This window comes from Corvus hawaiiensis, chromosome 8 (genome assembly GCF_020740725.1).
Source record: "Corvus hawaiiensis isolate bCorHaw1 chromosome 8, bCorHaw1.pri.cur, whole genome shotgun sequence".
Taxonomy (NCBI): domain Eukaryota; kingdom Metazoa; phylum Chordata; class Aves; order Passeriformes; family Corvidae; genus Corvus; species Corvus hawaiiensis.
This window is the reverse complement of record NC_063220.1, coordinates 14897294-14922597: the sequence shown is the minus strand read 5'-3', so window position 1 is coordinate 14922597 and position 25304 is coordinate 14897294. Positions and strand designations below refer to the sequence as shown.

Here is a 25304-nt window from a genome sequence, read left to right as displayed (position 1 = left end):
CATTGATAAATGGCCATAAAGTCCATGCCAAAAGAGAGAAGGAAGGGGGCTTCGGTTTGTTTGATCTCTTCCAAATAAGCTCCAGGTATACAAACTTTTTTTTCTCAAGATTATTATGTTTCCCTGTCCTAATTCTAAAAAAGAAACTTCCTTAAATACATCTACCATTAGTGCTAAGAGAATTCATTCTTTTTAGCAGGTATAATTTAAATCCAGTTTGTAGGACAACAGCCAAATAATTAAAATACCTTTGGAATTTCCTTCGAGCTGAGTTGATGCAGAGTGCAGAAATGAGTCACAGCATACTCTAACAGTGCTCCAAAGATGAAGCTGAAGCAGATACCAAGGTATACATCTATTGCCTTGATAAAGCAATTAGCGTTTGGGAGTGAAGTCCTGGCTCCCATCATCAGTGTTGTCATCGTAAGGACTGTGGTGACACCTGTGGAATGCAACAATACATGTTCTACTATAACACAGATGGCAATGAGGGCCTCTACTCCAAGGGCCCTACTGCAGAAGAGTTTGCCCTGAACCTGAAACTTCTAGGATGCCATAGCATTTAATGGGTCATGTTTTAGAAAAAAGACTTTCAAACAAACTTGTGATTCTGAAGTTAAATGCTTAAAAACAGTAACGGAAAATGTTAGCAAAGCTGAGAAGACTGAAAATTAAAATTAGAGAGATTTTGGTGTCATGGAATATATATTTATGATTAACACATTATTATTGCAAATCTATGCAAAAGCTCCCTTTAAAATACCCAGATATCACTTTGCTCAGTGTAGTTGCCCACTGGCCTCATTCAATGTGAAATCCTTCTTTATTCCCTATTCTGTAGGAGTGTTTTTTCCATCCCACCTGCAGCATGATCAAACCTGATTTGCATTCTTTCCCTCTCAGAATATCCTTTATTTGAAATTAATTATATTTAATCTCTTATAATTCTCTTATTATTCATGTGTTAATTAGTATGTATCATTAGACCTCACAAAAGCCTCACAATTCTGTCTGTGCATGCCATGTATTTGAATATGTTTAAATTATTTCCAAAATGACAGGTTTTTGCTTTGCTTTCAGCAGCCTCCCCTGCCTATAAGTCTCCTTCCTGTGGCTGCCAAAGGCATTTTTCTTAGTTAAAGAATAGCAAGGCTTTGAGGGGAATCCATGTGGTGTGCTGAATATGGCAAATCCAAAAAGTAATTCCATAAAAATAAGAAGTGTTTGCAACTTCAGGAAATGGATGCCAAGTACATACAATAAAGAAGGCGTCTTAATGATTCAGCTCTTGGTTTGGGTTGGTTTATTCTTCTCACCTATGCAGATTCTGGCTGGAACTGATGACTGGCTTATCCAAAACGACACCCAGGAGAGCACAACCAGTAGGATTGATGGTACATATGTCTCTAATATGAAATACAAGATGTTTCTCTTGAGTTCAAAGTGAAACACAAGTTTTGGGTAACGTCCTGTGGAAGGAGCAGGGGGAAAAAAACATTGTGAAGGTGCAATTCATGAAAAGATCGTTGAAATAACCTGTATTAATTTTGTGCACTACAATGCAGTAGAAGCTTAACAAACAAGCTTGTAAAAATTAAACACAGCACTGAAAAATTCAGATTGAAGACGCTGGACTGAAGGAAACAATCCAATATGTAACACTCAGTCACCATATCCAGAGTTTTATTAAAGGCACCTTGAATTGGAAATTAAATGAGGATTAGTGAAGGAAAAAAATAAATCCATCAATGCATGAAGAGGATGTTTCATTATACAACACTAGGCAAGGAAATTTGAAATTGCATATGGATTCAGCTGTCGTTATTCATAGCAATGAATGAGCTACTACATGAACTAGTGTAGTAAGGATTGTCATTTCATGAAGTTGGCACGGGTTCTTACTTTCAACTATCTCACATATCCGGTTTATTCTGCTTTTCTTTTCATTTACTATTGCTCAAGATGTGGATTGAAGCTACCTGCTCTGATATTGCTGACCTACCTCTTATATTCCACTTAAAACCAAGCAGTATCTTTGCATCCTCACTATCTGTTTTTCCTTCATATTAGTGCACTACAGTGTTTGTGTTGCTCTGAGAAGTCTCACTGTTGTGGCACAAATGGTTTGCTTCTAAGTGAGTGATTTCCAGAAGATGAACTTTTGGGATCTCAGAGTCAAATACAGAATTGTGTTTCGTGAGGGGAGAGCATACTTGTAAGCAAAGCCTGAATTTGTAATCCAGTTCAACTGAGCAAAATTTGGCTGTGTTGAAGCACAGGATCTGAAATTGTTACCAGTTCAATGCATTACAGGAAAGCAAAATATTGCTTTTTAAATGGGCAGAAAAGACTTCTTGTACTGAAGTTCCAGGTTCCAAATTAAGTGTTCCTAAGTTTTCATGAAATCATTTTAACAACATTTGCATGTCAGTGAAATATCAGTGAGAGACTAACGCTCTGTGTTCAGACAGCTCTGGCTTCAGCTATTTTAGTACAAAACCTGTTCTCTGGCACCAATGTTTGCTTCCAATGCTGCTTGCTGTGAGTCAGGACAGAACTACAGAACAGTGAATTCACTTTAGCAACAACAATATAGGCACAGACAGGCTATTTGTGCATCCTTCAGGTGTGCTGTGAGACACAAAGAGGAGCACTTTTAAAACCTTCAAGTACAAGCAATGGATGCCAAGAAATGTCTTATTGCTCCCAGATGAGAAAATGTATGGCTAAATTGCCATTTTTAAAAACATTTTATACACTGCATCAAGAGAACAATAAAAGGATTTGTAAAACCAGAAAGAATTGCAAGATTATGTAGTCTGACCCTAATCACAAGCCTCTAAATTTCCTTAATTATCCCTTGCTTTGAACTCAATCATTTTGGCTGGAATAGAGCCCACCTTTCACACAGACATGAAGGCTTAGTCTGAGGATATCTAGACATACAGCATCCACCATTTCTCTCAGTAAATAATTCTGTTTGCTAAGAATGAATGCCTAATTTCTAATATTAACTTGTTTTCAGTTTTCTGCCACTTTGACCATCTCTTCCCCACTGAACCAAATAGTCCTCTCATAGTCAGTTCTTTCTCCTTCCAAAAGTAAAAATACACTGTATTTAGGGTTCCTCTTTGTAAGTTCAGTATATTGAGATCATCAAGTGTCTGACTGAAAGAAAGGGTACCAACATTGCACTTAAACTAGCTCCATGAGGCAAGAAGTACAAAGATGTTTTACACCATTATCATCACTTTTATGTGAAAAGAGGGACCTTACACCTGTGTACCTCTGCCAAGGCTGTGACTTTTACCAATACAGTTGTTTCAATAAATGTCATTTTGCTCACCAAAACTGATTTTAAGTGTAGGCAGACCAAAGTAAAGCACTCAAAAGTTAGGGAGTGAAAAACTTACAGATGACTGTGCAACCTTACTGCCTCTGCCTGCACTCACCCGTGCTCTGAAATGAGCACAGTGCTATGGAAAAGCACTGAGTCTGTACAACAAAAAGCTACAGCACAAAGCATGTTTATATGGATGCTGAGAAAGGCTAGCAGTGAAAATTTTCCAGTTTTTCATGGCCCCCTGTGAAAATCTCCGCTCTCACACAAACTAGCTGAGAAATGGTTTGCTGTTTTGTAAACTACTTTGCAGGTGCAGGTTGTTGTGGAAATACTGTGGATGTTGTTTTGGTTTACTGAGAATAGTATTTTGAAATGGGTGTCGTAGCATTCAGCCAATCAATCTGAGAGGTGAATGGTCAAGTGACCAATAGCCTTAGCCATTCTTGCAAATCAAGTTATATAAAGGAGATTGTAATTAATTAAATAATCCCATTTTACCCTGGACTTGGGTTCTGTGTTGCTCTTCACGGCATCCCTGCAGACAACAGCAACATGTTTAGGGAAAGAGAAACAGATACTCCACAAAAGCTGTTTGTGTTGTGCTTTTGTGCTGACCATAGGGAAGCATGTGTAGCCACATGCCCAGCAAAGGGGAGTGAAGAGACCAGAACTCCCTCCCTGCAGAGTGCCACAGGCACTGGGATTTCCTGCGGTTCAGCCTCAGAAGAACCAGCTGTTAGAAGGAAAATTCTAAAACAGCCAAACAGCCATACAATAACACCCTCTCCTTGTTAGTGCCCTACAACTGTATCTCTATTTACCTCAGTATAAAAGTCAAGTGTGTACATGGGAAGTTAGTTCAAAACACCAAACTTAAAAGCCACAGTTTGCCACTTTGCTGCAATTTTCAAGCATAGAAAAATCCTTTGAATATTCTGGTGTTATTATTTTTTCTGATGCCAGAAATTTCTGAAGTATTGTGAACAAAGAGAAATAGAGGTGTAACAGCTTATAGCTGAGTGGCTTTTTGGGGAACAACAAGGAGGCATTTCTCTAACCTTAAGGCTTTCTTCTTGCCAGAATCAAAAGACACATCATGGACATGATAATAATAGTGTCAGCATTTCTCTAAAGAGTTCAGAAGAGCTTTTATAATGGAAATTTTGAAGCAACCTATATATAGAATTCATCAGAGCTCCTCCTGTAATAAACTGAAAGAAGCAGTAGTCGAGAAAAAGTCTTCAGTGCATACTTATCATGCTAAAGGAATGAGCAATGGAATAAAATGAAGATAGGGAAATATTGCAGTCCCTTTTTTATCTACACCACACATGTACCAAAAGTTATCATCTGTAAAATGAACAGATTTGCTGCTCCTGTTGCGTGAGCTGCATATGACAGGGTAATGCTGGATCTCATTGCCTTTGACTGGCGCATCTGAGACCATGGTGCTATCAGCCAGATCAAAATTGAAACAGGTTCATGTACTCCTAGTCCTGACTTTACTAGGGTTAGCTCAAGTACAGCTCAAATTAACTCCTCAAAACTGTCAAGTTTGCCCCTTGCTTGACAACAAAATACTTGCATGTAAATGAATGTATATTTCTTCATTCAAGTTTCTGGCCCATGATGAGTGTTACCTCAGTGTGAGACTACTCTGATTTAAATTTGCTAATGTGATGGAAATAATTTCTGTGCAGATAGCTAACTGCAGCAAAGGCACAGCATTAGCACTTACCAAAGTATTGAGTTACTCTGTGTAACAGTTTCTCAGATGAACCTGAACTTAAATGACTGTCAATATATACAATCTAAACACGCCAAAATAGAGAGGTGAGGTATTCTCAGACAGAAGGTGAGGTATTCTACTTAACTGACCGCACAGCAAAGGAACATTAAGCTGAGTAATTTGGGCTTTATAGAATTTACCAGAGGGCAGAAGTACAGACAGTAGCTCTATCTTGTAGATGAAGAACAAGCCCAGAGAGCAGATGACTGTCTCCATATCTACTGTAACCCTCTCTACTGCTAAGTACCCTAAAAAGTAGAAAAAAGTCCAGCTGACCACTTTTATTACGGTGTCATAAAAATTATACCAGCACAGGCTCTTTCTCAGTAGCTGAGCAGGTCTAGGTCTAGGTCTGTCAGATCTTTCTGAAGGCAATAAAAACTAGTTTATCTCATTTTATAACCTGCCATTGAAGTTTGGCTTTTAAAATAATATTCCAATTTACACTTCTGATTTTCAAACACTTCATATAGACTTCCCACTGGTGATTCTATCAGCAATGACTATTGCTGCACTTCTTGAGAAATAGATAAGCCTAAATAAGCTTCCTTTTCACCCTAGGTCATTCATTTTCTGATTATCCTATTTTTCCATAGCATCTGTTTCCAGCTGGTGGCAGAATGCTGCATCTCTGCTCTTTCCTGCAGCATCTCTGGCCAGTGAATGGTCCCAGCAGAGGCACCTAAGGAAGGACTAATTCTCTGTAAATACTGTCAGCAGTTCCTAATTTCCACTCCAGGTGTTTTGGGATGGGACCATCCTCCCCACAACCATTTCTGCTGAACTTTACTCCAGTAAAAGACTGCTCCACATCACTCTTTATGTAAGAAACACTTTGGTGTCCTGCACAGGGGTGTGCAGCCAGGCACAAAGAGCATCCTTTTCTCTCTCATGAATTATTTATGCTGACCCCTTGGGTGTCTGCTAAAATGTGTGATGTACAACTCACACAAGCACGTCAGTGTAACTCTACCAATGCATCATTTTCTTCTCTTCTTGTGTCTTTTAAGGGCAGAGGATAGGAGAGCCTAAAATAGATTTTACTGGTTTAACTATACACCGAAAGTGTAGTTTTCAGTATAAAATTTTTTTATTGCTTGGTTATAACAAACATAGGCAGTGAGAAATCAGTATGTCCCCACTTTTACACAGTAAGTAAGTTGTGCAATTCTCCAACTGTTGCAGGCTGCTAAGGGTGCCAATATATATTGCTAATATGTTATTACAGCTCCTTTGTCCCTCCCTCAGAGAAAAAACAGTCTTCTGTCCTTCTGTCTAGATCTTATAAACTACCTCTTTTCTTACTTGCTTTTCAGAGGTGAACTAAAGGAAATGAAAGCTCAGGCCAGGCTTCTCAACATGTGTTTCATCTTCATGGAAATGCTTCACAAAAAATAAACTTGAAATTCAGATTTCTTAAGAATGAAACAAACCCTTTCATGTAGTGCATGCGTGCACATATATTTAGCTTACCTACTAAAAAAACCAACCAAAAAAAAAAACCAACCAAAAAAAAAAAACCAAACAACAACAACAACAAAAAAAAAACCACCGAACAAAAAAATGAATAAAAAAACCCCCCGCAAACAAAACAAACAGAAAAAAATTATGCCACAGAAAGTTTTCCAAGTGTTCAGGTGTATTTATGTCTATGCTATAAAGAACTTCAAAGGAGTTAATAAAGATTGCTTCCTAATATCCTTGATATTCTCTCCACTCATTGCATTTCCATATAGGCTTATGTTACTGTAACTTTTTCAAAATTTCCAAAATTGTTTTCTTTCTAAAATGTTCTACATTGCAGAAGTATCTCAGAAACAATTCATGATGGAAAACTTTTCAGCATCAGCTCAGAGGGATGCTACGAGCTCAGACAGGTAAATTGAACATAACATGGTAGCAGACAGATACCCACAGGTAATTGTTTGAATCTTAGGTGAGGCTGACTGAAGACTCACCAGGTAAGATTATTACTGAATATAGTTCTGGGATTCTTTGTGAGCCCTGTATGGCAAAAAATATGTTCTCAGAAACAACAATTGGAGAGCAATTGCAGACTATAAAAGAACTGATAAAGGGAACAGGGAAAGTTATTCAGTGTGCCATACCTGAAGAGAAGTACTGAAAAACCTAGAAAAACTTGATTATTAACTAAATAATCTCCTGAACCTTGGGAAATTGCAGATGACCGACCCTGTAGGACAAAGCAAGGCAGTGCTTCTATTTAGAGAGAGACTGTAACTGATGAACATGCACTCTTACACAAACTTTATATAATCTATGTACAGTTTGTATCCATTTTGATTTCAGACCAATAATTATAAATGAGAACAGCTCCTCACTGGCTCAGCTGTGACATCCCCCCTGAGAAGCTGATAACCTGCAGTGGCCAGGGAACCACAGAGCTCCAGCACTGCACAGCCACACAAGGGCTGACAGGCCTCTAGCCCAGGGAGGCTAAAGCAGGATTTGAGACAGACATGACAACCCTGGCAGTGACTGCAGACAAGAACAGCAGCCAGCTCCCTTTGCAGTCTTTTTAACAGAGCAAATATCTTGTCTTTATGCATCAAGGAGTAGAGACTTAACTTATGCTTCTGTCTCTTCTTTCCTTCTGTTCTGCCAAAATAATACCATTTGAATATGCCAATTTGTTGACTTGAAATTTTTAAAGTGGGGACATGCACTGAGAGCCCTGCCTGCCTGACATGTCTCTCCCTGCCTTCTGGGCTGAAGACTCAGCATTAGATTAGACCTGAGCAAGCTGAGCCTCTTCATTCCTGCTGCTGCCGAGGACTTGACAGGAGAACTGAGGAGTGAGAGCAAGACTTAACGAAAGATGCTGTAAAAAAAGCTATCAACAGCCAATTAGCACGAAGTTTGAAATTACATTTTTGTTTCTTTCTCCAACTAAAAATAGAAATTGAGATTAATTAGCTTTCGTTTGCTGTGAAAGCAGAAGCATTTATCAAGTGGGAACACATGGGGTCTGTCCTGTGCCCACAACTGCTCCCTAACATGATGACATACCAAGAGTGTGTTAGGAGTGGAGTTATGTTAGCATGTTGGAGAACAGGATTAGAGTTCAAAAATATCTCACCAACTATCCTAACCCAAGTAAAACAATGGAATTCAACCAGTATGAGGTCCTGCACACAGATAGGAATCACCAGCTCCCAGAGCTCAGGGAATATGTGGTTACAGGGCAATAAAGGAGTCAGAGAACTTGGAGGAATCACTAGCTGAAGATGGGCAAAAATGCATGATGATTTTCTGCAAGAAAGACAAATATCAGCCTAGAATGGATAAAGAGGAACAGATTTCATGGAACACATTAAGTAACCCCTTCCATCCTCAGGGGATATCTAATGGCAACAGGGTACCCATTTTAGGGTGCTGCTCATCAGCAAAGAGATGATAATTCAATGGGAAAACAATAGCAAAGACAGTATATCTAGAAAATTGCTTATATGAATTTAAAAAGAGGAAAATTGTTGGTCTAAGAAAAGATAAAACAGTCTTGAAACAGTGAAAAGACTGCTGAAAAATAGCAGGACATTTTTCTTCAATATCCACATAATGGGTTTGAAATGCAGCAAGGGAGATCAAGATTAGACATGAGGAAAATATGCATATAATAAAAACCAGGAAAAAAAATCATCTAGGAAGGCTGTGAAGCAGACACTTTGGAGGTTTGTCTGACTTACTCCTAGAAACATCTGTCAGGAAGTAGGCTGCAGATACAGATGACCTTGCCTTGTGACATGAGAATAGATTAAATGAATTTTTAAAGAGTATTCCAGCCTTATTGCTATGATTATTTATACAAAAAGCTACACTGTAACAGTCCTTCATTGCTTTTATATTTTTCCAGTAAGAAAAGCAAGCTTTTTCTATTAGCATTTATTACTCTGAGAATGCAGGTGGTGTTGGCTGGACAGCTAAAATAAAAACCCAGCAGCCACGGATGCAGATAACATGGTTTGGGAGTCCAAGAGTTTATCAGTGTATGAAGAATGAGGACTATAGTTAAAGACATGTAGGGAATGGTTCTCACAATTAAATTACCCACGTCCAAAATGAAATTGTTCTGTACCAAAACAAAATCAACACCAAACCCTAGCCAGCAGTCTAGCTAACATTATTCAAAGTGACTTACTATTATGTGATTACAATAATGTGATTACTATTATGTGATACATGCTGTTCTACAAACAAGATTAATCCACAGCGTCCTTTTCTTAAATTTACTGAAGTTACTTATGCAGGAATTTTGCTGACTGCATTTTAAATTTGGCTCTGTCAGTGACTGTACATGAACTTGGGTTTTGCACTGCTGTACAATATTTCACAGCAGCTGTACTGTCTGTTCAAGTTCACAGAGTATCAAACCCTGATTGCTTTTTTTGCTGTGTTAGGAAATATTACACACAGCTCTTCTCTCATAACTTCAGCTTTAGCCCTTTGAATTGTAGTGGTTATAAATAGCTGTTATTTATCATGTAATTGTTATTTATAAAATACTCTCATATCTATTAATGGTGCTGAGGAAATGCAAAGCATAGTTTTTCATTTCAAAATTGATTACACAGCTCCATAATCTGGTTGTTTTCTCTTTTAATATGGCCTACAGTAGGCACTGCTTTCCAAAAAAATCTGTAGAAAATAGCACCTAGTTCAGAATGACTCGGTAGAAAATTAAGAGGATTAAGAGATTTAATTTTGAAAGTACTGCACAGCACTTGATAACACGGCTTTCTTGAACAGGAGAACTGAAACAAGCAGGTGGGAGAAATTTTAATCGAATTAAGTTGCATGTGTTAAAATGTGTAATTTAAACAAAAAATGGCTTTTGACTTCACACATATGATTCCTGCCAACAAAAAGGGAGGAAGACAGCATCACTTACTGGAAGAAGAGTACAGTTCATCTGATCATGCCTCTTCAACTCTAATTGGCAATTGGTCTGTTCAGGTAAAACAAAACTAAAAACCAACCAAAACAAACAAAGAAACCAAACAAAACAACCAAACTTTTTTTGTCTTTAAAGTCCTGATTCTGTGATAGAATGTGATATGAATTAACCAAGTTCTTCTTCCACTTTCCTGTATGGTGAACAGGTCCTAATACCCTTCTGGGCAGAACAGCAGTAAAGGATTTTTCTTCTTTGATTGAACCTGATGCTGCTTACCCAGAAGCTGTAAAGAGGAGCAGGGCAAGCAGATGTCACTTATGTAAGTAGCAAGAAACTCTGTGACCCTAGAGCTTGCTGGTATGTATTTAATTTCTACTTTTGCATCCATTTAGAGAACTTTGATTTTTTTAGCCTGAATTACCATCAGAAATTAGATCACAAGTTTCTCTGTGTTGTGTTATTAAAGCAGAAATACTCGATAATGAAATAGAGAAACTATATTTCTGTGATTCAGAATTGGAAACATATCCTCTGGGAAACTGCAGTTTTGAAGGATGTGTGTGTCTTGATTTAAAGATCACCCCTTGAGTGGGTGTGCTGACTTGGGCAGAAGAGAAACCAGGTACACACTAAAGAGCAGCAAGGAAGGACCTAAGAGCAACTGAAACAACATAAAGATTTGGCAGGTCTTGAACTCTCTGAAATCCCTTTCAAAGTCTCTGGAAAACAAACAGGAGCACACTGTTTCCTGAGGTTAGGTCCTGCAGTTAGAGGAAACTTTCTGCAGCAGTTTCCTAAGCTCGGCACACGAGCAGGTCTGTGGAAACACTCCCGACCCTTCCCTGGGCAGAGGAACCTCAGGTCGGGCACTCTGCTCCCTGCTGCCCACCAGGCTGGGTAGAGGCTGCCACAGAAACTCCTACAAGCAGTAGCCATGAAACTCAACTTCCTGCAGCTGTTAAAGCACCCAGCATATTCTTGGAATTTCCACAGATGAATAGAGGCTTTTGACGTGCCTTATAAAGCCAGAATGACTTATAAAGAATGGCTGATGTGAGCTGGGTTTCCCAACATCCCCGGTCTGTGTCCAATTTAAATGCCCATTTATATGCTCCTCTTCCTTCACAAGAGCTCTCCCTGACATTACGTGGAAGGAGCAGTAGTTTCATGTTTATAATTGTTTAGATAATGTGTGGCCTCCAAGAAAATGCTCAGTCTTTACATTAGCCGGTTCTCTGCTAGTAACATCTGGAAAAGTATTTATGGCTTCAAGAATGTAATTATTAGAACATCAAAACTGTAATGCTAACAGAAAGCAGTGTGCTCAGTTCCCTGATGCTGCTCTGTTTCCAAAGCCATAGTCCAAACTGCACCTAGAAAGTGTTAAAAGGGTGTTTTTACCTGTCTCATACACAGCTTCAGATACAGAGGTAAAGTGGTCTTCTACTGTGTACTGTGCTAGCTGGAGTGTGTCCAAACCTCGAACTGAATCATTTCCTCTGGTCCAGTAAAATGTGACATCGTTGATGTTATAACCCCCTGTAGTGACACACAAGCCAACAACAGTGTTTATTTTACACAATAATTTATTTGTGTTGGGCACACTTATGGTTCAGCTATTTCTAATTTTTGTGCCTGAAAGTACAATTAGACATAAACAATGATGGGTTTCAGCAGACTGTAATGCTTGTTCATGACAAAATGTCCAAAAACATGCTAAGTCTTGTAAGTTAAAAGCTCACATTACTGGAGCTGGTCTTTCCGTATCTTCTATTTCAGTACAGATGACAACTAATAAAATAGATTAGTACCACCTGGTATGCTAAAGGCAAAATCTACCAGGCTCTAAGAAAATAGAGCTTTTATGAATTACAGCACTTGCCAGCATTTTGACTACACATGAAATGTGCCATGAGTTGCATCCCAAGATGCTGCTTCTCGGTGCAGTGCATTTGGTCCCCATTCCCACAGAGATGAAGGGATGAGGAGAGCAGCAGAGCTGCTGCTCACTGGTGCTGTGCTCCGACCTGAGCCTGAATCATCACTTGGGACAAGGTTTTGGCTTAGGAGCTCAGATGCTTGCCAAGGACACCAGCTTAGAAGCTGATGTTTCTGCAGGCTCAACAGCATGGCATGCTTCAGGGGCCCCAGGAGGTTTCCTCTTAACCTTCAAGTAGTAATTAGGAGCTGGATGAATCATCTATCAGAAGGCAACTGTATTTTGCACACACTTGTCAATGTGCAGCACAATCATAACTAAAATACCTCTGCAGCTTTTCCCCATCATATAAAAGGCAGCCACTTTACAGACTAGTGTATATGATTAATTCAAGATTATGTTAATGTAATTTACATGTTAACAGGGAGCATTTGAACATCTTTTTTCTTTAGCTTGCTTAGATTAATCATTCTTGTATTTGACAGATTCATATTGTGCAAGTTAATAGCTCAGCTTAGGGAACAGAAACATGAGCAGATGATTATTTTTAGACTTCAGTCAACTGTAAGTAAATTACAAGTGAGACAATAACACAATACATTGCACAAGGGTATACGCTGCAAAACAAAGCAAGCTCTAGAATTGCAGAAAAAAGAGATGTATTCAATTTTTTTTCAAACTGCCTTTTAATATTTTTAAGTTTTGGGGGTTTTTTCTTGCAATAATAAAAACAGAACTGATTTCTCCAGCCGTCTCATGTAGGAAAAACAGGATTTCAGAAATTTTATTGTAAGGAAACACTGGGCTGGTTACCTATTAAAATGATAATTTCACCTGAAAATTCTTTCTCTGCTCATTCTTTAAATGTATATTTTGTTTTCACTGTCACTGGCAGTTATATGAAAAGGTATCATGGCTTGGAGTCTTTGCTCACATTATCACATTTATAGCAATTAAAGCCGCAAAAAATTTTGTGTCAAAAGACTAAGCCAAAAGCATATGCATCCAAGCTAAGTTTTCAATTCCCTAAAACCACATGCTGGGAAATTTCCCAGATTTGTGAGATGTAAAATAGAAGTAACAGTCTCTATAAACAAACGATTGCATTGTCCTTAGTCAAAACAAGGAGGTTCATAGAACCAGTTTTTATGCATGACTCCAGACATGGATTCCTTTTACTTCCTTTCAGTATAAATGAACTGCAGACATTTAAAAAGTCCAAAGAACTAGAAAGTACCACAGAAAATTCCTTTTTGTTTTTATAAGATATTCAGCCTTCCAAGTTGCATGAGACAGGAGAAGTTTTTGGTGCCCACATGAATGATAACAAGCATATCTTGAAACAGAGGTTATGTTGCTTTTGTTCCAAAATATTCTCATTAGCTGAACAATTAGTAGGTTTTGGTGATACTTCCTATGAAAATTCTTTGGGAATAATAATTCCAAAACTCTTAAGAAGAATTTTTATTCAGAGAGCCTTCCCAATAGTCAGTAAAGTTAAATAGCACAGTGCTCCCTCTGTGCAAAGTTGTTCTTTATTCGGGGGATTAATATTTTACTAATTATAAAACATTTCATAAGTTTATAGAGACAAAATCCTTAAGCCCATGTTATTCAGCTTTTACAAGTAATCTCTATTCTCTTTATGTGACACTGAGTTTTTATCCTAACTAATTCCTCAAGCCCAGAATGTCTCATTCCTGTACATTGTTGATACAGTATGAGCTGCTAATATCAACAGGGTTAACTACAGGAATAGTAAATTTGGGATTAAACATTCATAATGCCTAATACAAATTAGTTTCTTTACCTTTCTGTTGCTAATTTTAATTTTCACTGATTGTCAAGCACAAGTTAAGTGCCTTCACATGGCTCTTCACTGAATAAATGGTAAAGGACAAGTTCAAAAAGGAAATAAAATTTCAGAGATGGGCCCAAAACGTGAATATGTATTTGATCTGGAGGTCTGTGTGGGGGAAAAATGAGGACAAGCCCTTCAGCCTAGCAAGGATGTGTGGTGGTGTTCCCTGCCACATGGCAGAGAGCAGGAACCCCCTCTCAAGCAGCACCAACCAAGACAGGAACCCTCCAGTTTCCCAAATGTCACAGCACCCGTATCAACAGAGACTCAGAGTGGCAATTCTCTGTTTCCTGACATATGCCAGCATTACCTTCTAAAGGGTTGCAATAACAGGCAAAAAACCAACAGGCATGTTGGCCAAAATGCGTTTTGCCATGTAGAAAGTATAATTAAAGTTACTAACTAGCAGTAGCAGAATAGTATGTTGTAAAGGTCACTGGGGATTCTGCAGTGTAAAGCCATTACTTCATAAGATCATGACATATTTATCTTTATATAAATAATCTCTTAATAAAAGCCTAACACTTTGTTTCAGCTCAAATATTTGCCATAGATTTTACATTTTATTTATAAACATCAATATTTGTGCAGATGTGTGTGCATGTCTGCATTCACAATTTTTAAACCCAGGTGATGGTCTTGGCAAGCAGTATGCTAGGATGATGACATTATTCATCTGTAAATTAACACAGATTATCACATCGGGGAAAAAAAAAAAACATTTCCAGCCTACCCAAAAGAAAGGATTGCAGTGCACTGACAAAAAAAGGCCACAGCCCAGGGCACACTCTTTCCTTTTTGTATTTGTTCCTTCTATCTGTTTTCCTCAAAACTAAACACCAAAGTAATGAGAGCATTTGTTGTGACACGACTGTGTTTTCCCCTTGGACAGGAGACACTTGTGTGCTGTTGAAAAAGCAGATGGAATCAATCTGAAAAATGCTTGGTTTTAATTATATGGGGAATTCTCCTTTTTATTTTTTTTAATCCTGTCAAATAAATTGTAAATTCCTAGGGGATATGTATTTCATTCTGGAACTAGAGAAAATACTAAATGACTCATTAGGCAGTACTGTTGATTTAAATCCATACATATTGATTTACCAATGTGATCTTCCAAAGGAAAATAAAGATAAATCCCAATTCCAATTCAAATCACTGTTAAACTGTTTGTTAAATGGATCTCATAAAACTGCTTATTCTAGAGGGATGCCTGTGTGAAGAAGGTTTTGGGTTCATTTCCTTTGTGTTTCTGTCTAAAATGAAATTTTGTGGCAATCTAATTGGTCATTACCAACAAGAGGTAAAGAACACACACACACACACACACACACACTTCTAAAAAGATACAGAAAAAAACTTTAGAAGTACTGAAAAGCCTTGCAAAATCTTTTGAGCAGGTATTGACATATATCTTAAATATCTATTTTCGTCTTACAGAATCAATTATCTTTCTATGTTATCCCATGCAAAAATCCTTTTCTAGAGTCTTGTCATCTGAATAATAGCGAGCATTTAACTATAAAAATGCATGCTTGGGTGTTTGCAAAGTAATCATGTCTACAAAGTATTAGAGAACCTATTTCAAAGAAAATATGAGGATATTGTTTGATAAAATGAAAAAGGTTATTTACTCTTGTCCATCAATTGATGACTTTTTTTCCTGGGGCACTGACACAGAGACAATTAAACAAGTCAGAGCAAGATCTGTTACTATCCATCTCAGAACTGTCCATGCAATAATTTTTTTCAGTATGAAAACAGTAAATTATTAAATATGAAGTATATGCCTTACAAATAAGCATTATTTTAATTTCTTTCTTTCCTAAAGGAATTTTATCTCAGGGGGAAAAAATTACATACTGTCTGAAAGGGGAAAAAAAAATAATCTCATCTGTGCTAGAAAATGCCTGATCACAGAACTCCCTCTGAAGACCAAGAGAGTAACTGCAGGATGCACTGCAAACCCAAGCCTGTGAGAATCTCCCGGGATTGTGCTTAATCATTAATTAGCACTGCAGCATTTCAGTACTGCCACGCTATTTTCAGTGATGTCATGTGCACATGTGTGCACACATCTTTGCACACAGATCCTACTGTAATTCAACAGGGACTGGTCACATAATGTCCCTTGCCTTCTATGAAAATTTCAGCCAATCTGGTAATATCTAGCAGAAAAAGATCACACCTATTTTTCTAATTGTATAAAAATGATAAGGATTAAGTGTCTTACAGCTTTCCAGTTGCAAAGTACATGTCTGCTTATCCATTGGATATTTAGTCAGATCCATGCTGCATGAAACAGTTGTGGTAATCCTTGGGAAAAAAAAAATCAGTTTGCTAATTATTAATGGGACAAAATTGTTCATCAGTAAAAATAAAAAAATTCCATGCATCCTGCTTGAAATAATATTTTCAGCCTAATATCTATTGGGTATTGGGGGGGGGGGGGGGGGGGTAATCTATTATTTACTGGTATCTAATGTACACGAGTAATAGTATCCCAAACAGAAGCCACTCCAGAACAACTGAGTTAAGTGACAGTCTAAAAAGGCCACCCTTTGCTCCCTTCTCATTTACAGTGCACATTTTCCTTTGTTATTTGCAATATATTTTAAGATTTTGTTATATTTATCAAAACATTTTACAAAGGGTAATCCAAAATAAATCATGCAAGTCAATCATCACAGCTTGCTTTCCCCTGTGATATCTTCGTTGCAAACTGGAATGGCAACATGCAATTCCCGTGTTTGGTCTACATGAAAGCAAAAGGGTCTATTTAGGGAAGAAGATCTATCATTAAATTTAAGAATTTATTCATATTGGTCAATAATATTACACATTCATAAAACTACAAGACCATGCATATTCTACTTTTACAAACAGCACCATTTTCTTAAGCAGAACCTGTAAAGTTTAAAATGTAACTGGATGCAATCATAAATGTTGATATGTGGTATTTACATACCTTATAGCATACAAAACTGTGCCATTAGGGTATATCCTTATAAGACGATTCTCAACAGTGACATCATGAAGAAAAGACCTTTTTGAATCAACTATGAAGGTATCTGGTACCCAAAGCATTTCCACGAGTCGACCATCTAAGCTCAAACTCTTATTACCATCAAAACAAAGTCTCTCATCAGTCCATCGCTGCCTTAGAAATATGGTAGCTGTATAGTCCTGAAAGAGAAAAAACCAACATTATCATGCAAAGAGAGGATGTGTTGTATTCTCTTTTACAGAAGTATATGGAAACAGCTGCTGGGCACAAACCGTGATTCTCCATGTCCCTGGCACTCCAGGAGCAGCTGTACTGAATCTTGTACTGCCAAATTTTCTAGCACTCGATGTGAGGTTGGGAGATTTTGTTCTTATGGTCATTTACAGTAAAAGCTGATGGCCTAAGTCTGGGGCTATAAATCAGCTGAAGTCATCAGAGATTTGTAAGCAGATAATCTGGCTCTGTAAACCTTTAAGTTTTAGAATGATTTATGTAAGTGGTTCCAAACATCATTTTGTTCACATAAGCTAATAAACAAAGAATTTTTTAAGAACACATGGGAAAAAGTTGAATAAATTCAGACAGACAAAAGAAGTTAGGGAAACAGAGAAGGAATCTTTTAGCACAGTTTCTCCTTTTAGCATCACAAAGGAAACAGTGGTACCAAATTTATCGAGACCTTGAACATAGCACTCAGTCCAATTCCCCTTCAATTTAGATATGCCTTGCAGTCCTACATTAAGATGACACTATTTCTTAACATTTTTAAAACAACTTTTGATTATATGGTGTGTTTTTATCAGTATTATAAATTCATATGAAGTTCTGACCTTATTTTCCCTTTCTAAATAGTAACCAATAATTACTAATTACTAATACACTCATATTGACTATCTGATTAGTGATTTTTTTCTTTTTATTTCTATGTACCAATGGAGGGTCTTTAAGTAGAAGAGTACATTCCATTTCATAGTTTGTTCAAAAACAAATGATACAAATTAAATTAAAGACAGCTGGAATAAATCACTGCGTGACAGCAACAATAGAAGAGAAAAACAGTCTGAGTTCAGCTGTGTCTAATCACAGGGAAAGAGAGTGGCTTCAAAGGCACATGAATATATCTTTATTTTTCTGAAATGCATAAAGATTTAGATATTTCAGCTGAAAAATAAATACTGATCCACATGCTTCTCATTAAGATTAATACTCAGTAGCAAATTTCTGTTAGTATCTGTGAGCGGTGGGATTTGCAGCTGCATTTCTATGCTTATTACAGTGTTATAAACACTGTGTGTAGTGAAAAAGAAAATCCATCTCCTAACCCATATTGACTTCACAAGGAGACAGGCCCAAACTCATATTGCCAGCAGCTGTAAGCACAAGACATCAGCTTATCAACAGGCAGGATAAAAAAAGACTGCCAAAACTACAGTACCATATTTATTTCTGATATTGTATCAATGCTTGCAATATCCATACTCATTCCAACTGACACAGGACCATCTGCAAAAGAAAAGAGAAAGTCAGAACGTAGCTCATAATTCTTTAATACTCACTGTTCAGGAGAACTGGCTAAAAAATCTTTCAATTTTTTTTCTAAATGTTTAGAAGCTACCTTAAATACTCCTCAAACATAGACTACGCAAAAATTTTAACATTCCTAACCAAAATGTCATACTTCTCAGCTAAAATGTTTCTGGTTTTAAGAAACAGGCTTTATTTCTTAATCACTTCCTGGTTTATAAGATTTCTTTTCACCAGAAAAAAAGTGCGTTGGAAAATGTTACGCAATAAGGTGTGGAAGGCACAATCCCCATGGTACCTCACACTCTTCTGCTCTGAGGTGCAGAGCAGTGGAAAGAATTCTTCCAGCTGCAACATCTGGTCCATCAGATGTTGGTGAAGTAGGAAGTTTTACCTGGCAGTGTCACATGGTTAATACCCAGGTGGCATAGCTGAGTGACTGTATTTACTGCCCATTTAAGAATTTATGGTAGATATTGTATCATTGCAATTTAATGTATTGCTTTTGACCTCTAGCAGGAAACTTGTGATTTAAATACTTGCATTTATAAAGGAAAACTTGTCATAAGCTGAAGGCTTATTCAGTGTGGTTAGACACCTTACCTAAGTAGTTGTTATTGTAATGTCAGTATGCTCAGATCCCCAACTCCCTGTGAATGTGCATTTCACATTGTTGGAAGGAAGATCACCAGCTGTGCATTTTAAAATGCAGAATTTGTGCAGAGCTTTGATGGAAACATGACATTATTCCTGGTTGAATTTGTGCAGAATAATTAACAGAGTGATGGTACAAGGTAATTAATATTAAATCAGGCATCTTTCCAAGCAATTGAGAAGAAGAGAACACAGTACTGAGAAATGCAGAAATACTTTAGGTAAGGTCTCTGTAGCTGGCAGTGCCCCTATCTCACAGGCACACAGCTGAAAGCCCCTCTTGGCTCCTTGCAATACATTTTGTACAAATCTCCCATATGGCCCCAAATGGCATCCAGAGGAACATGGAGACCAACTCTACCCGCATCGAGTAACACTAAAGAAAAAATGTGTCATGCTAAGACATAAAGGTTTATTAGTATTTTTATTTTTTCCAAAATATTTTTTATTTCTAGTGCATGTGTTAAAGTCATTAAACATCTGTCACCCCTGAAAAAATCTGTAAGTCCTTTGTTCTGGACCTGGTTGAAAGTTTAAATATGAAGCTCCAACTTAAAGCAGGACTGCAGGTTTGCAGCATGCCCTGGTGGTAAAATGTGTGTTTATTATATACTATTAAATTATATGTTGGGTTTAAAAGCAAGTGTTCACATATTGAAAGAAGACTTTGGCAGTTAACTTTGGAACAAAATTGACTGAAACGCTCTCAGATCATTGACAGTTTTTTCTTCTGCTTCTTTCCATTCTTTTCATGTTTTGATACTCCAAGAATAAATTTACTTTTTCTCCCTCCAGGAAAAGCTCAACCCTTAGGAAACTCATCCCAGCTACCTGGGGTACAACAATTAATACTTACACTTACCATTGTACTATTACAGGTACAATATTGCCAGACTCAAAAGATATGTCATACCCTCAAAATCATTGAATTTTAAATAATGTGATTTATAATCCATTTTCTGATTTTTTTTTTTTTTTTATGTCTTCCTAGAGATTCCCTTGTATGACTGTAACAGAACGTATTATTGCCAACTATCACATGATAATTTGGGGAGAACCTCATCCAGCAAGGCACGTGTTTATTGATGGGCCATCCTAAGGAGAGGACAATGCAGTGTTCAGATGATTAAGCAGGAATCATGGCTGGGAACAATCAGACTCTTCCTATTATATCAAGATTTATTAGTAGAAACAACACCTGATCCTTGCTTAATAAAGTGATGCAGGTTGGGGAAAATGTTCATGAGCAGCAATTCATTATTATCAGTGCTAGGTTGTTACACATATGAGGGGAAAAGCTGACTTTCCAGAAAGATTACTGGAGGAGGAGTTAATTTCTCTGGAATCAGACAAACAGGACATTGTAGATCCCTTTTTCTTTCTATTACTGAGTAACACAACAGCATTTTGGTGTTGGGTGACTCCCAAGCACCACAAGACACCTAGGTCAGGTTAAGATGTACTTCAAGCTCAAACTGATTGAACACAGACCTGCCTTGGGTTTCAAGTGCCAGGGACTGGCAGCATAGTCACGGCAAAGCCATCCTGCTCCACTCGCCCCAGCCAACAGCTCTCACTGCCCAAGTGCACCCAGCCTGTCCAGCCCAGCAAAATGCAGTAGAAAATTACATCACTCCAGATATAGCAACGTGCTGTGTGGCAGGAGGTGTGCAGGAAAACAACAGTTAGGGAAAGGATCTTTATTAACACAATACAAGATGCCGAGAACAGCTTTGCTCCAACAGTTAATTAAACCAGAACAAAATTAATGGTTAAATGCTGATTTCTTTTTTGCATGTGAGGATAAATGTTTATTTAGTAAGGCACCATAAATTGTAAAGTATTAATAATAGAATGAGTCTGCTCATAATTATTCACCAGGGCTTCCTCTGAACTTCCTCTGAAAGGTCTCCTGTTGACAGTGTCAAAAACTGGGCAGCAAACCAGATGAAGCAGTCAGTTCCTACATTTCCATATGTTTGGCAGAAGTTGTACGTATAATGACAACTTCAGAAGAAATTTACCGATCTTCAGAAGAAAACTGGAGTCCGTCTGTCCTGCATTAGTGAAGGGAATCTTCAAAGCATGGCAGAGCATCACCAAAGGGAGTGCCTTGTTACAGAAGTGGCTGTGCAGCCTAAGCAACACTCATTCTAATTTTACTGAGATTTTTGTACCGAGACTGTTCCTCTACGCCCTTTACAGATATTCATGGTGATCCCAAATGAGAAAGCAGCCAGAAGAGTGGCAGATAGCATACCTAAAAATTAAGTTTGGGTCACTGCAATGATCCCAGTCTGTAGCAGCAGAATAAACCACCACAGTGTCATGTGTGTACCTACTACTGCACTGGATCAGCACTATCAATAACTTCCAGTGTTGAGCTGATAGAATGAGCCCTTTTCCATTTAGTTTAAGAAAACTCAAAATAACTCTGGCATTCAGAAAGGGCTGAAAAGGAATGGCTTTTTGGAAGAATGTCCCATCTTTTCAGCAATACTGGATAAAACGTTGCAAGTAAACAGAGAACTAAAAGCAAAATTATCACTAGAATAGCTCATTATAGCTTCCTAAAAACCTCATTTTGTCTCCCTGATTTCCAGCTTTGCTTTGGAGTATTACAGAACTCTTACATAATGATACATTATGCTTACATTTTTTCAGTGCATTTAACTTCCCTCCACAAGACATCTTTCTTGACAAATAGTTACACGAAGAAAGTGGACAGGTTAAGACAGGCCTTCTGACAGATCTCAACCGTAATTCTTGATTTGAAGGCATCAGAAGACAGACCCATTTCTAGCATGAATCAGTTTCAATCCTATTTGTCCACATCAATAATTTTTAGACAGTGATGTTGCTTTGCTGGTGCAGTTTGTGGACAAGACAAAAATTGGTGGGGACCATATTAATAACAGCTTGTTAAATTATTTGTCAAAACCCCCATATTTCTATACAGCCAAATGCAAGCAATTAATGTGGGGACAAATAAGACAGGCAGCACATACAGGATAGGAAACTATCTTGGCAAGCAGTGCCTTTGAGAAGGATTTAGAGGCTGTCACAGATAATCATTTTAACATGCTCTCTCCATCTTATGCTTTGGCAGCAGCACTATTTCAATGGGGAGTAATGCACAGAATTAAGGTATCTTGCAATCTATTCTGTACTGGCAAGACTGTTATGAGATGACTGTCACAAGATTTTTTTTTCCACATTTAAAAAAATGTGCAAACAGCAGACACAGTTTGGTTGGCAGAAAGAGAAATATTCCAAAAGACAACAAAATCTGGAATCTTAATATCGAATCTTGTAACATAAAAATCAAGCATTGTTTACTCAGCTCCTCAAAGAGAAGTCAGAGAGGTGACTTGTCCAGTGTCAGAAAATGTGTGTAGCAGTTAGTTGTTCATGTGGTTTGGCAAAGCAAAGCATGGTCCCAGTTTATGGAAACTGGAGACAACAGGAAATTTCAAATAAATTGATCTTTTTATTATCTGAACATAATCACTGTTCATAATTTAGAGTCTCTAGAGAGAAGCCTTTGGAGGGGTAGGAGAGGCAGGGGAGAGCCCCAAACCAAAACCCAAACTCTCCTGCATGGAGGAAGCTGGGCTTCGTGGCAATAGGATTCTCATAGTGTCTCTTAGTTCCCTGGGAAAGGAGGGAAAATCTCCATTACCATGTGTATGCTGAAGTTTACATATTCTGGGCTTTTTGCTTTTTCTGTAAAGGATTCGATGTTGGCTTGTTGGGACTTAAAATAGTCTTTAGATGATGGTTATTTGGCATTGCTTTCACATGTACCCTGTGAGTTTGCCTCACTAAACCAAAGGGTGTTAGACACAGCTAACATTCTGATATCTCCTTGTTTCTTTTGTACACTTCTGAAGACTAAAATGCCTTCTTCTAATTAAATATATAGAACTTAATATAAACAACATTTGAGGAAAAAAACCATGGTGACTGGTCTTAGACAGAAGTTTGGACTCAAAAATTCGATTTGCTTTAATTTAAAACTTAGGACTATGAAATGTATTACTCATTATGAAGCTAAGGAAAATAATCTTTTAAATGTGATTTAGAATAACTGATTTAAACATGACACTTTTCTGTACCACTTGAAAGCAGCTTCCATATTCAAATGTACTTAGCTGTGACCTTTTCCTAGTCTCTTTTTAATTAGAACACTTAAATTATCACATTCAATCACAGAACAAAATCTATTTGTATAAAATTATTTACAAGATTTTATGCATCCCTTAACAACTCTATGAACCTGGTCCAAGGCTCACTGAAGTCTGCAGGAACTGCTCATTAATTCAGAGAGTTTGGCACAGCACCTAAAGCTATAAAATTGATCTACATGGTTCCAGCAGAAAACTCAAGGTGGAAATCTACTTGTATGGCTGAGATAAAGTGTCAGGGTAATGTAGCACATTTAAGGGAAATAAGTGTTGATTTTTAAATCCCTTATGCCAGCTTTTCTGTGGAAGTATTTCATATATATCTGTAAGGGTAGGATAGATACTATTGCATTGAGGACTAATATCTACTAACATTAGTATAAGAGTATTTCATATTCCAGTCCAAAGAATGGCTAAAATCATTCTAGATTAGGGGGCTTTTTTTATTGCAACTTTATTGCAGCTATCTGTTCATTTTATGTAGACTTGCTTGATGAACCAGCTCAAAGAGGGACATTAAAGTGCTATAGATAAGGAAGGAGAACATTCTTAATAGCAGCATTCAGATGAGGTCAGAGCTAAATAACCAGTCCAGCTGAGATTCCTCTGTGCTAAACAGTGTGTAAAGTACCCTCACAACTTGGCAACTGGTATGTGCCACCCTCCACAGACAAACATGAAACACTCAGCCAAACTTGTGGGCAAGCCTCTGACATACTAAGACTGGCTTCAACTACTCCGACTTTGGGCTCCCGATTTAGGTGCTTAGAGATGGGAATGACAATTTGTGTTATGCATGAATGGCAGCATTTGCACAGCAAGGGTCTGGAGGGGTTACCTGTGTGGGAGGAGATGGCTAAAGCAAGGTGAGATAAATTCAGAATTAAAATCTAGAAAAGCAGTCGATTCAGTCCATGCAAGGAGAGGAGAAGACAGGTTTTATGTTGTTATGCAGCCATTGGACTCAAATGAAAAAGATCTTCACAGTCCCCTTGTTAATGACACTACCCAGGTTGGGGTATGTGGTTGGGACATTTCCAGTCATCTGCCAGTCCTACCACGAGGACCAAACACAAATTAATAAGCAAATGGAGTGCTTATTAAACTAAAAACTTATGAGCTGCCATAAATTTTACTTGACTAGTAAATATTTCTGGTTTTTCTGGCTTTAGGAGAAAGGAACTGTCATTTTATGAATGTTTGTTTATACCTAATGCTTTCTTTCAGGATAAAACCCCGTTTTGCTAAATATTGAGGAGTTCATTGTCACTGATTTTGCAAGAGCATGATTGTATTTTGGGAGCAATCATCACTTCAAAAACCCCCATTTCCTGCCTGAAGAAAATTTTCAAGGACAAGTAACTTGGAAATTATTTTAAATGAGATTATTCTAAAATTTAAGCTCACCTCTGGCCGTCACACTTGATAAAAATCACATTTCAGGGTTCCATTATGACTCACTAACATTAAGCTTAAAGCACTGTAGATGCCAACAAATAATACCATCTAGTTTTATGACAAATTCCTTCGTGCATATTTATGTGTGTATCTAACTGCACAATAAACAGAAATAGACATATTTTTGAAAGCAAAGGAATATTGGCCAAAACTAAAGAAAAGGAAGCCAAGTGCCTTGAAAAGGCTGGCTTTGGCACATTTTAGGAGGATATTTCTGGATATCAACATACACATACCAGGTTCCCATTTATGCAAATCCTTTCATTCAAGACAGCAACCATACATCATCAGGTGCATATCCATCCTCTTCTGTTCATGTTTCTAGAAATACAAGTTTCCTTCTCAGAGTACATCAGCACTGATAGGTTGCACAATCAGGACTGTGAAGGCTTTTACAGTATCTGATGATGTCTACCAGAATACTCAGTTTATGTTTTTAACATGCATTGGTTCATCAGCCTACTCGAGCCTAATCAGCTGTTTGACCTTAACTAAGTGGTCTGTCTCTCACTATTAACATGCAAATATCATCCCAAAGAAACAGAATTTGGGGAGAATGGTGCAGGGGGAAGTCACAGAAGAGGTATCAATGACTAAATTGCTACTCTGGCTTCTTTAACAGCTGTG

The 25304-nt window shown here is 37.7% G+C and overlaps 1 protein-coding gene across 3 annotated transcripts in view; it reads right to left on the bottom strand.

The window, feature by feature from the left end:
- Window positions 1-25304, bottom strand: part of LOC125329652 (gamma-aminobutyric acid receptor subunit pi-like) — a 47019-nt gene that overhangs the window by 5972 nt on the left and 15743 nt on the right. For 2 of the 3 annotated variants that reach the window (XM_048311877.1, XM_048311876.1), the window contains exons 4-9: window positions 18290-18357; window positions 16816-17033; window positions 16081-16163; window positions 11449-11586; window positions 1317-1469; window positions 249-442 (exon numbers count right to left, since the gene is read on the bottom strand). In XM_048311877.1, coding sequence (XP_048167834.1) covers window positions 249-442; window positions 1317-1469; window positions 11449-11586; window positions 16081-16163; window positions 16816-17033; window positions 18290-18357 — 854 coding nt within the window. Of the gene's footprint in view, window positions 1-248; window positions 443-1316; window positions 1470-11448; window positions 11587-16080; window positions 16164-16815; window positions 17034-17126; window positions 17250-18289; window positions 18358-25304 lie in introns of those variants that run through there. The other variant, XM_048311878.1, reaches the window with a different exon arrangement.